The following is an 11,487-nucleotide window of genomic DNA, read 5'->3' on the forward strand; positions in this document are numbered from 1 at the left end:
ACTGCTATCCATGAGCACTGCCTACCCCTAAAACACCCAGCCTGGACCCTGTGGAGTTTCAGCTTGGGCTCGCTTTGGACTTCACTTGATCCCCCCCTTCACTCCAGCTGAGCCCCTCCAGACTTCTTCGCCAAGCTCTCGGAAGGGGCCAGCTGCCCCTTCATCTGCTTAGAGAGTCTTCTCATAGTCCCCCTTCCCCCAAAGATGTCAATCCCAAACACCTTTTCCCTGGAGAAGGTAAGCCTGAGAGAAGAACCTGTTTTCAGTGTTTATTTCTTCTCCAAATGCCCATCCTGTTTCCCAGAGCCCTCCATACATTTCTCCTTCTGGACAGGCCCCTGAAGGCCTGTCTGTCCCAGGTTCCCCTCAGTCAGGATTAGTAGGAACCATCAACATGACTAAAGACCTTTATGATTTACAAAGCTTCTCAGTAAAAAGGGAATAATAATAGTTGCTACCTCATAGGATGAGTACTAGATGAGATCATGTGGTTAAAATGCTTTACACAGCATGTGGCGTGCTATAGAGGTTCAATAATTGTGGCTGTCAATTTCCCCTCCTCCTATCCCCTACCCCTAGATTTAAAGACAGGACCGTGATTCAGACAGGAAATTCCACTTGCCAAGCGCCAACCCTATGTAGCTGGCCCATGCCAGGTAACACCTGGGCTCCCGTTTACCACAATTTCTCTCTGGGAGGGAGGTTATGACTATCCCCATCTTACAGATGAGGAAACTGAAGCTCAGAGTGCCATTGCTGCCTGCCCAAGTTTACACAGCTTGCAGAGACAGGACTTGATCTTCGGTTTTGGATGTGAAGGCTTGTCCTCTTCTGGTTCCAGCAGGCTCCCTGACTTTTCTCTCTTCTGACCATCCTCACCCGTCTGGGAGCAAGCGTGCTTCTTGAGCAGGGGCTTGCTAAGGCATTGGTAGCAGGGCGGCTTCTCCTCCCAAGAATCCAGGACGTCAAGGCCTGCCACCTGCTCAGAGGCTTAAATTTCTCTGCAAGGGCCCTTGGCTAAATTAGGTAATGGGCTAGGATTCTCGGGGGGGGGGTGCTTGCTGACCCCAGGATCTGATTGGCTAGGGCATCCAGTCCTGGGGTGCAGGGAGGTGGGAGGAGAGGGTGCCCCTACAAATCCTAGGGGCTGAATTGGGTCACGGCATCTTTGGGTGGTGGAGTGCAGACCTGGAGCAGAGGAGTCCCTGAGACTAGCGACCATGGTAAGGACAAGAAGGGACTTCATCCTTAGTTTACTGGAGCATTTCTGGGCCTCTTTCAGGCAAGATGGGTGCTCTGTGGGGCAGTAACTGGCATGTTTGAAGATGGAACATGAAGGTTCCTGGAGCCCAGGTGTCTAGGAGGAAGCCTAGGAAGAAGGCTTTGGACCTTGGAAGCAGAGGGCTGTGATATTCTAGGGACTGATCCTCCAGGTGTGCCGAGGCCCTGCAGACCTTCTGAGGCTTCCAGCAATGTCAGTCATAGAACTGTAAGGAGGTTTAATTTGTCTCCCTCATGGTAGAGATGGGTCCCTGAGGGCCCGAGTGAGACACCCAGCAATCCAATGGCAGGGGCGGGTTAGAAGACTTGCCAAACCCTCGTATCGCCAGGGGGAGAAGAAAAACTCCTTTGCAAGACGGGAGGCCTGCAGGACTTTGAGCCAGCTCTTAGGGGGCGCAGGACCCCACGAGCTCCAAGGGTGATGGGAAGGGGCAGAAGATGACAGACCAGAGTGAAGAGACCCAGCCTCCCAGAGAAGGTTCTGATTTGGGGCTGTCATTTTCCTCCGAGATCCTCCTCCCCGCCTCACTTCAAGGAGTAACCAGACACCGAGGACAGCTGCTGTTGCCTGTGCCAGACTAAGAATAGCCTGGCTTGAAAAGGAGGAGAGGCGAGGGGCGGGGGACAGAAGGAGGGCCAGCGGCCAGGCAGCCGAACTCCTTGGGTGCCTCAGCCCCTCCTCACCCCTGGCCTGAGTCCAAAGCCCCCTACCCATATGACTTAGCTTAGATGTGACCAGAAACCCCCACAAATATCACTTTCGCCCTATAGCCCCCCTTCACTTTCTGCCCAGCATGAGTGGGAATTTACTCCACTGACTGAATCATAAGAAGAAGGCTTAAAATCTCCATCTATGCACATTTTGGATGGGAGGGATGATGTGTCTGACATTTCTTGGTGGGGCAGTGCCCTGTCTATGGCCTGACACTTAGTAGGTGCTCAGTAACTTTGTGTTGCATTATTTACTTGAGAACGAACATTTATTGGGCACCTATTAAAGTACTAGGCACTGTTAGGAGCTGGGGAGAACTGGAGAGTCACGCTGGAATGGTGCTGGCGCTTCACAAAGGCCTTTCAACATCCCTGATTTCATCTCATCCCTGAAAAGCTGCTGAGAAGAGATGAGGGTACATTAAGTGGCTTGCCCAAGGTTCCTGGGGGATCCCTGACTTGACGAGTGAGAGGTTCTGGGCATAGTCTGTTTCCTCCTTAGTTCTTCAAAACTGGGGGTTGGGTGCTGTGGGAGCATGCAGAAGGTGTTGCTAGTTTGGAGTTGTTCTTCCAGACCGAGGGGCACCTGCAGAAGTGGGGGTTTAGGGGCACAGGGCTAAGGCAAGAACGCATTCCCAGCTGCCCATTCTGCCCACTGATTCTCCTGTCTTCTGCAGACCGACCAGCAGGCTGAGGCCCGGTCCTACCTCAGCGAGGAGATGATCGCTGGTGAGTGGGAGTGGGTGCCAGCTGTCTGGTGGATGTATGCTGGGGAGTGTTTGGGCAGCGTGGGAGTGGAAGGGAAGATGTGAGACCACCTCACAGCCAGGCTCACCCCAGCCCTCTGCCCTCCTTCCTCTGGCAGAGTTCAAGGCTGCCTTTGACATGTTTGATGCTGATGGTGGCGGAGACATCAGCGTCAAGGAGTTGGGCACCGTGATGAGGATGCTGGGCCAGACACCCACCAAAGAGGAGCTGGACGCCATCATTGAGGAGGTGGATGAAGATGGTGAGTAGGTGGCCCCTCCAGGCAGGGGTGCACTGGTGGTGGGGAGATGCAGGCTTCCAGGGCAAAGCTCACTCACCACCTGCTGCCCTTAGGCAGCGGCACTATCGACTTTGAGGAGTTCTTGGTCATGATGGTGCGCCAGATGAAAGAGGACGCCAAAGGGAAGACCGAGGAGGAGCTGGCCGAGTGTTTCCGCATCTTTGACAGGTGCACTGGGGACATGCGGCTCGGGCAAGGCGCTGAGCAGCCCTGGTCTGGCCGGCAGGGCACTTAGGTCCCACGGTTGGGGGGTGAGCGAGGGGGCGTCCGCGTGGCCAGGGCAGCTCGCCCAGCCTGTCCTGAGCCCCACCCGGTTCCTCCGCCCCGAAGGAACGCGGACGGCTACATCGACGCGGAGGAACTGGCTGAGATTTTCAGGGCCTCTGGGGAGCACGTGACAGAGGAGGAGCTCGATTCCCTGATGAAAGACGGTGACAAGAACAACGACGGCCGCATCGACTTCGACGGTGAGGGCTGCGGGAGCGAGGGGAGCTAGGCGCCACGCGGGCGAGGCCGGGGCGTGCCACCCGTGCAGCTGGCACCGACGCGCGTGTCCTTAGCCTTGTTAGGGGCGAGGGCAAGTTCTTCTGGACTCTGGGGCGAGATGTGAGCTCTGCGCGGTTTTGTGCAATTTACCCATTAACGCCACGGCATCTCTCCGCGTGGCCGGAGCCCTGGCCAGGCCTCACTTCTTCCCTGACACTGAGCCCCTGGCACAGGCCTCGGTGTGCCGAAGGCGCCTGACCTCCCCTCCCTCTCCCTACCTGCAGAGTTCCTGAAGATGATGGAGGGCGTGCAGTAAGAAGCCGGCCCTCGCCTGCTACGAGACCGCGCGTCCCTTGGGCGCAGAGGGCGCCACCCCCACCGGCACTCATTCCCCGTCCCAGGACAAAGCGCGGTCCCTTTGGGATCTGTGTCCGGAAGAAATAAAAGCAAACACTGCAAAGCCGTGGCCTGAGTGAGGGGAGAACCGAAGGAGCGGGTGGCCGGGGCCGCCTGGCTGGGCCGCCATGCAGGATACTACCCAAGCGCCCTCCAGGCTCCAAGGAGAGGCGACTGGGGCAACCCGGGATGCGGACGGGTGCCGGGTTACAGGAGCCCGAGGCGGCGGCCATCCAGTGCTGGGCAGGGTCGGCAGGTCGGCGGATCGGCGACGGTGGCGCTGGGCGCTGGAGGAGGGAGACCGGCCACAGGGGCTTTGAGCCGAGCCTGGGTAAGCCGGCGGCCTGCGGGAGAGTGCAGTGCCCGACAGCTGGTAGGGTGAGGGCACAGCCCCTTTCTTTCCCACCGTCCTTTCTGGAGCCTTTTGGTCTTGGGTGCACACGGTTAGGGTGGGAGGAGTTGTTGTCCATCCATCCCAGGAAGCACTACTCATGCTTGACTTTTTCTATTCCTGTTTTTCTGAGCGCTTATAGGTGCTCCGTCCTGGCCATAGTAGGGGAAGTTAGGGGCACACAGCCAGGAAGGTTCTGACCTCATCATCTCCACCCCATTCCTGCCTTCCAGCCCCATCCATGCGTACAGCAGAGGGCCATCAGCTAAAATGAAATCTGATCTGGCCACTCCCCTGCTGACAATTCTTCAAGGCGCTCTCCACTGCGACTAGAATCAAATCTAAATTCCTTCCTTTCTTGCCCTCCCTGTCACAGCCACCCCTCCCCTCCAGAGCTCCTGCTACACGGGGCAATTTATCATTCCTGCTGTGAATAGTGGGGTATACTTACCAGCCTTTGGGCCTTTGCACATGCTGTTCTCCTTGGAATGCTTGTGCTCCTCTAATAAGCCTGGAAAATTCTTCAGCCCAGCTCAGATGCCATCTCCAAAATACCAACACCCAGCTCAGATACCATCTTCTCTTCTCTTGATCCCTGCCAGGGGGACATGCTGCACTCTGTGACTTCCACGGCTCTTTGTCCATAACCAATTATATAACAGGTGTCAGGTGCAATGGTAGTTTAGAGTCAGACTGCCCAAGTTTGAAGCCCCACTGCCGGTGACAACTCTGGTTGTTTTCTAATTTGTAAAATGGGGATAATGAGAGTACTTACCTCACAGAGTTGTGAGAACTAGTTAATGTGTGTAAAGTGCTTAGAACAGAGCCTGGCACACTGTCAGCATTTAATAATGCTATTATTAACATTACCACCGTCTTGAAACACTGGGCTCTACTGTTACTGTCACAGTGCTTCCTCTCCAGCTCCTTCATGTTCTTTTCTCCCCTTTCTGTCCCATTCATGTTTCCCAGTTTCTGTTTCTGGCCAGGATCAGTGCTGGAGCTCAGTAATCCCCATTGATTGCCTACTGTGTGCTGTGCCTGGCAGGGATTGTCTCATTCTTCTGCGCAACCCTGGAGCCGGATGCTGTTATTATCTCCGTTTACATTCAGTTGATGAAACAAGGCATAGTGAGACCATATCATTCTATGGTGCAAACAGGAGCAAGTCTCTTACCTGGGGTGCCACCTACCTGTTGACAGTTTTACCTGGATGTGCTGAGTACTTCAAACTGGCTCTGCTCTAAACTGATAAATGCCCTTCCAGCTCTGTCTTGTTCTCCTCTTTCCTATCTCAGGGACCAGACTGGAGTCGGGGATTCTGGAGCTCTTTTCTCACTCTAATTCCTTGCTGTGCCCTGCTACTCTGTCTCCTCACCATGCCATCCCTGCTCTCCACGTCTCTCCCACTCAATGTGATATGGTTGCTGCCATTGCTTACCAGGCCCCTGAAAACAGTTAACTCCTCCCTTCCATGCATTCCTCAGGTGGCAGCCAGAAGGATCTAATACCAAATCTGATCATGTCGCTGTCCTGCTCAAGGCTTCATTAGCTGCCTGTTGTCCTCAAGATAAAGCCCAAGCATTTTAATAGGCCTTAGCCTTTAGAGCTAAAGGCCAGAGCCTTTTGAGCCCTTGTGAACCACCTTCTCTTACTTCACCAGTCTGTGTTCCTCCGTCTCCCATATCCTTGAACTTCCTGCTATCCAAGGAGTGTGCTTTCTCTCCTGACCCAATCCTTCTCCAGAAAGCCTTCCTTGACCCTCCTAGTCTTTGTTAGGTGCTCTGACTGAGCTTTCATAGCCACATGTGAGTCTAGTACTCGTTTATTGAGTTCTTACTATGTGCCAGACACTATTCTAAGGTCTTCCATCTATGATAAAGCTACTAATAATTCCACTTTACATACCAGTAACACAGGGGTGGAACAGGGACTCTAACACAAGTTGTTCTGCCCAGCAGGTCTGAGCTCATCACTCTATAGGGCATTTGGCCCAGTCAACATGCCTATCTATGCCCTGAACTTTAACCTCTGAGGACAAGACTGTGTCCTTTTCTGTTTTACCCCCAGCCTAGGCATAGGGTCTTGACCCTGTAGGCATACAATAATCCTGCCAGGTGAATGGGAACAGAACAATCCTACCTTCTAATACTTACTATACTTAGGTTTTTTGTTGCAAGTGTCAGATATCCAATCAAACTGACTTATACTAAAAAGGGATTGTTGGGTCTTGAGACTGGGATGCACAGTCATGACACAGAGGCCAGAGTCTCAAGCAATGTCATCTTCATCTCTCAGCTGTTTGCCTCTGCGTGGCTTTCTTCCATTGGCAACTGTCTCCACCAGCAACCCAGATGACTCCCTCCTCTTTTAACTCAATTAGTAAAATAATTTTACTTTCTCCCAGGGACTAATTTCAGGTTAACACTTTGGCTCTGAACTACAATGTAGAGTTGGGTCCCTGTGACTGAAACTGGTAGGCCAAGTGATCATCTGGGGGACCAAACAGGAAGGTCAAGGATCACACGGAGATGCTCCATAAGGCAGGCAAAAACACAACCACCCTGGCCAGCATTTAAGAACTAGTTTAGTGCCAGGTTCTGGGCTCTGCTCTTCTCCAACATCCTCTAACCTGGCCATTTTCAAAATTGTGAGAGCTTTAGAATAGCCCCGAGAGCTTGTTGGGGTCAAGAATTTGCATTTCTAACAAGTTCCAGGTGAAAGACATGGAGAACACTGCTCGACACGTGTTTAACTAGACCACAGCAATGATTATTACCTGGGAACTGATTCGAAATACAGAACCTCAGGCCGCACCAACTTCCAAAATATGCATTTGAAAAAGACCCCAAGATTTACAGGCGCCTTAGGAGCAGCACTGCTAAGCCTCCTGGAGAGAGCTAACAGCACAGTCCAAAAGGAGGAAGCAGAAGAGGACGTCCGTTTCAACCCCAGACAAGGTCACTTCTCACACGTGGCTGCTTGGTGGGGACACAAAGCAATTAAAGGGCCTGGGCTTGCAGGAGTAAGAGGAAGGGGTAGATGAGAACCTTGCTGTTGGTCCCTCTGCTATCTCCTCCCCCTCCCTGCCCAACTTCCCGACTTCCATGTTGGATGAGAAGGCCAAGACCCAGGCCTGGAGTGTGCTGGGTGCTGAGTTGTCCACCTTGGATATCTTCCTGCAGGACCAGGACCTGACCATTACCTCAGCCTGCTCTTCCCCCTGCCTGCCCCTGTTGCAACCCAGCTGTCAGGCCAGGGGTCCAGGCTTGCAGGGTGGGGACCTGGGCCAGTGGATGCAGTGGCTGGAGGAACTGCTGGTGGAGATGGAGCAGGAGGTGAATGTGCCCCCTCAGAGGTGGAGCCATCCATGGGGGGCCTGGGCAAGGGGCAAGTGTGAGCTCAGGCCTGAGTGGTTTCCTTCTCCTTTTCCAGGGCCAGAACCATCTATTGCACACGCACACACTCTCTACACAGCTATAGCTCTTTCTGTCTAATCTTTAACAGCTGGGCCAGCTCCAACATTCACTAACATTCCTGGTGCATGTTACAACTCCATAGAAATAGGCATTTTGTGCCACCCATTTTATAGATGAGGGAACAGATGTAGTCATAAAATAACTAAGGTCACAAGGGAATAAATCCTACTCATCCCACTGCTCAGCCCTACAACCTATCAGCTGCTTCTACTCCCTGGAGAGGAGCAGGGCAAGAGCCCAGATGCCAAGCCTGAACTCCACCGACCCTGAGCACCCCTAACTCTAAGACAACTACAAGGCGGCAACTTGTAAAAAACCCAAAATGTATTTATTTACTATATTCACAAGGGCTCAACCAGAGACTTAATTTAAAAAACAAACAAAACAAAAATGACACCACAGCTTAAGATACAGAGTTCTATAGAGAAATCAAGGAAAGGACAGACCATCTAAGGAAAAAATAAAAAGACAACACAGGAGAGAGGCTGGACAGTCAGGGTTCTTGGCTGGAGACCTGCTTTGAGTAGGTTTCTTGAAGGTACTCCTTAAAGGCTGGAAGAGAACAGGCAGGTCTCAGGAGTGATGGGGAAGGAGGGCCGGAGAGTGGCAAGGATGCAAGGGTTGGAGGAGTTTGGGGAGCTGGGGCGGGGTTTCCAGCATAGCAAATTCTCCCTCCACTGCTCACCCAGTTGGGTGTCCTGGATGGGTTCTGCTTCCAGGGAAGCGGGGGAGAGGACCAGGGTGCCTTGGTGAGCAAAGTCATTTGCACAAAGCTTTGCCTTCTACTTAAAAAGCCCCTCAGCCTACATTAATGTGGAAAGGGCCAAATTTCTGATTTTATAGCAAACAGGCAAACCAGAAACATCAAGGCAGAGGCAGAACTGGGTTACCTCGGTTGACCCCCCCTTCCCCATCTCCAACCCAGTTCTCAGGACACAGTCCCATGTCACTGGGATTCTGCTGTTTGAGGGAGCCTTTGAAGGCTGGGGAGGGATCATCCAGTGCCCCGAAGGATGAAGGACCCACCTGTGGGGTTTTTCCAGAGCTCGGCAGCATGTGTGTTCAAAGGGCTGTCAATGTTGGGCTCTGTAGGTGGAGAGCAAAGGAGAATGGTTGGGGGTAGATGGGTGGGGGTGTAAGAGGCTGGCCCAGGGGTGTCCTGACAGGTTTCCAGGTTGCAAGGGAGGGGCTTGTTTCAGAAGTCACCTCCGAGCAGGCTCTGGATGGAGAGCAGGATGGTCCTGACATCATACAGGGCAGACCACTTGTCCTTCAGGATGTCCAGGCAGATGTTACCCTGGGTGTCCACGTTGGGGTGGTAGCAGGGTGTGAGGAACCTCACCGTGGGCGCATTATAAGGGTAGCCACTGGGGAACTCCAGAGAGAGCTTATACCTCAGGTCTTCGTATACCTGGCATCAGAGAAACAGAGGTGGAGAGAGAACCTCACATCCCAACCTGAGCCCCACACAAGGGGGGCTTTTTAGGACCTTTGAGTTTGTGTGGGACTTGACAGAAACTGAGTATTACACTGGTTCTGGCGCCTTCCCTCCTATCTGGTGGGAACATCAGTGATCTTTTGGTCTAAGAGCTGCCAACTGGCGATGCTGATACCACAGCTGGGCATTATTAGTCCAATTAGAACATTAGTTGCTAACATGTTAAAATTAGATTCTGGACACAGATCTGGATTTCTCAATGATCTTAATCCAAATGTGCAGCAAAGGGAAGCTGCCATTTTGAGACCTATGCCCTCTCATTGGCCAAAGCCCTCACTTGCTCTCCATTTGTTGCTGTGCTGACTGCCCCCTGTGGGCATCTATGATGGTGAGCCCAGCTTTAAACCCACCTTCTTACAAGACAGAGGGAGACCAGGGCCACAGGCTCAAGTACAGGAATAGACACGGGGGAGTGTCTGCCAGACTGAAGACTTGAAGCAGACCTGGCACATGGATTTCACCTACCCCCTCTCGTAGCAAAGTCGTACTCACCTACCCTGATCCTACACTTACTGTGCCAGCTGCTCCATAGATGGTCCCCACCCATTTGAAAAGGTTGTCTGATTCAGGGAAGGCAGAAATTCCTTTGTCGCCAGACATCTGGGGAGGAAACAACACTTGCTGGGCTGCAGAGTACACTTTTGGGTCAGTGGGTGAGCCCCTTCCCCCTAATCTCATTACATTTCCCCAGTCTTGGTTGCTGGGAATTCAGTTCAACATGATGTCGAGTGTTGTGATATTCAAGGCCCAGAGACTATGCACAGGCTAGAGAGATACATTATCAGCACTGGATGATTTGAGGGATGACAGGACTAGGAATATTAAGAAGGGTGGAGAGTTGGTGTGGGTAACTCTTAGGGCAGGGAAGTAGGGCCACGTAGGACTGGGGGAAGACCTAGTAAGACTTCTGGGCTGAGTTTTAGAGAGAACGTCATTGTGGGAGACAGGAGTAGACTGCTGGAAGGGTGGGGTTTACTAACTTCTTCCCAGGAGAGAGCTGACTCATCTTTTTTACCCGTGTCTAGCAAAGGGCCTGACGTAGCAAGAGGCTACTGATAAGTGAGTGGGAGGTGGCAGGGTGGGCCAGCTTGGGGGTGGGGGGGATCTGGGCCGGTCACTCACCATGAGGGTCATCAGTTCCTGCTGTAGCCTGCAAAATGAGCGTGAGTCATCTGGGAGTCTGGATGGGCCAGGGCTCCAGGTGATGCATCTCCTCCCACCCCAGTCTTTCTGGAGGAGCCATCTTGGAGGCGTCCCCCCTACCCAGAGGTCGGCCTCAGCTGGGGCACACTCACCCCCATTTCCACGGGAGGGTCCTAGTGAGCCCTCACCCTCCCAAATTCCAGGCTCCCGAAGAACGGTTCTGGCTTGTTTTTAACTCCCTTTGCTTCTTTGGTGTCTAGTCTCCGTGTCGGGCGTCAATATCTCACCTCCTCCGCGCCGTCAAGCCACCGAGGGCGCCTGGCGCCTCTCTTCCTCCTGACTCACCCATGGAGCATCCTGACAGCGTCCCTATCCGTTCGGTCCTTCTTCAGGAGAGCCTCTGAGAGCAGCCCGAGCTCCTGGAGGGTGCCCCCACCTCCCCTATCTCACTCGCTCCAGGAGGAGGTGGGGGCCCTGGAACTCTTCGCTCTCGGTCCCAGTGCCCAGGACGTGCTAGGCCCAGAAAGTGTTACGTCCGCACTACTCACCTCTTGCCCACGGGGCCTCGGGCGGCGCCTCCGCTGGGCTCAGCTCCTTTCCGGGGGGCGGTGACGCTGGCGGCGGCTGGGTCGCGGTTCTGGGAGGCCATACGGGCGGCGCTGGCAGTAGGACAGGAACTCAAGAGAACACGACTGCAACTGCAGGGATTCGGGCCCACCCGCCCGCGTTTGAATTGCAACCCTCCGGAAGCACTGGCCAATTAGAGCCTCGCTTGGGTTTGATCCGGCCAATGGAGCGCGCCATAGAGCTTTGTCACCGTGCAAGTGCCAGGCCCGCCTACCAGCGGACCACTATTGGACAGCGGGATCCTACTTCTGAGGGACAATTGGCAGAAGAGGCTGCCACTAACTAACAACTCCTAGCGGATTGGCGACCTTTGGAAAAAGCCAGCCATTAAAGGGCTGAGAATAAGTCCACGTGGGACGAGCCCTTTCAGGTCAAATCCCTGGCTTGGCCGGGAACACCCAGCGCGCACAGCCGTAATCCCTACTCC

At 53.7% G+C, this 11,487-nt stretch overlaps 2 protein-coding genes across 4 annotated transcripts; one reads left to right on the plus strand and one right to left on the minus strand.

Annotated features, from left to right (window-relative positions):
• The first annotated feature begins 1,075 nt into the window (after positions 1-1,075).
• Positions 1,076-3,986, plus strand: TNNC2 (troponin C2, fast skeletal type). Of its 2 annotated transcripts, XM_037006217.2 has the most exons (7): positions 1,076-1,223; positions 2,282-2,408; positions 2,670-2,721; positions 2,858-3,001; positions 3,094-3,208; positions 3,371-3,507; positions 3,811-3,986. In XM_037006217.2, exons 2-7 carry the CDS (start codon positions 2,403-2,405, stop codon positions 3,840-3,842), a joined length of 486 nt encoding a protein of 161 aa, XP_036862112.1. In that variant the 5' UTR covers positions 1,076-1,223; positions 2,282-2,402; the 3' UTR covers positions 3,843-3,986. The 2 variants fall into 2 exon arrangements, with proteins under 2 accessions (XP_036862112.1, XP_036862113.1); XM_037006218.2 differs by lacking the exon at positions 2,282-2,408 and having other exon boundaries at positions 1,118-1,223.
• Positions 3,987-8,095: 4,109 nt separating this feature from the next.
• On the minus strand, positions 8,096-11,477 carry UBE2C (ubiquitin conjugating enzyme E2 C). Of its 2 annotated transcripts, none has more exons than XM_037006216.2 (6): positions 10,982-11,477; positions 10,413-10,440; positions 9,804-9,890; positions 8,999-9,203; positions 8,819-8,878; positions 8,096-8,344 (listed from the first exon to the last, which is right to left on the minus strand). In XM_037006216.2, the coding sequence occupies exons 1-6, from the start codon at positions 11,080-11,082 to the stop codon at positions 8,286-8,288; spliced, it is 540 nt and encodes a 179-aa protein (XP_036862111.1). In that variant the 5' UTR covers positions 11,083-11,477; the 3' UTR covers positions 8,096-8,285. The 2 variants fall into 2 exon arrangements, with proteins under 2 accessions (XP_036862111.1, XP_073092638.1); XM_073236537.1 differs by lacking the exon at positions 10,982-11,477 and adding an exon at positions 10,779-10,975.
• Positions 11,478-11,487: the final 10 nt, after the last annotated feature.

Source organism: Manis javanica, chromosome 5, assembly GCF_040802235.1.
Source record: "Manis javanica isolate MJ-LG chromosome 5, MJ_LKY, whole genome shotgun sequence".
Classification (NCBI taxonomy): Eukaryota; Metazoa; Chordata; class Mammalia; order Pholidota; family Manidae; genus Manis; species Manis javanica.

Coding starts and splice junctions, on each gene's coding strand:
- TNNC2 (XM_037006217.2), top strand. Junction 3,209..3,370: donor TGTTTCCGCATCTTTGACAG/GTGCACTGGGGA, acceptor TCCGCCCCGAAG/GAACGCGGACGGCTACATCG. Junction 3,508..3,810: donor CGGCCGCATCGACTTCGACG/GTGAGGGCTGCG, acceptor CCCTACCTGCAG/AGTTCCTGAAGATGATGGAG.
- UBE2C (XM_037006216.2), bottom strand. CDS start 11,082: ATGGCCTCCCAGAACCGCGACCCAGCCGCCGCCAGCGTCACCGCCCCC. Junction 10,441..10,981: donor CGAGGCCCCGTGGGCAAGAG/GTGAGTAGTGCG, acceptor CTCATTTTGCAG/GCTACAGCAGGAACTGATGA. Junction 9,891..10,412: donor AGGAACTGATGACCCTCATG/GTGAGTGACCGG, acceptor TTTCCTCCCCAG/ATGTCTGGCGACAAAGGAAT.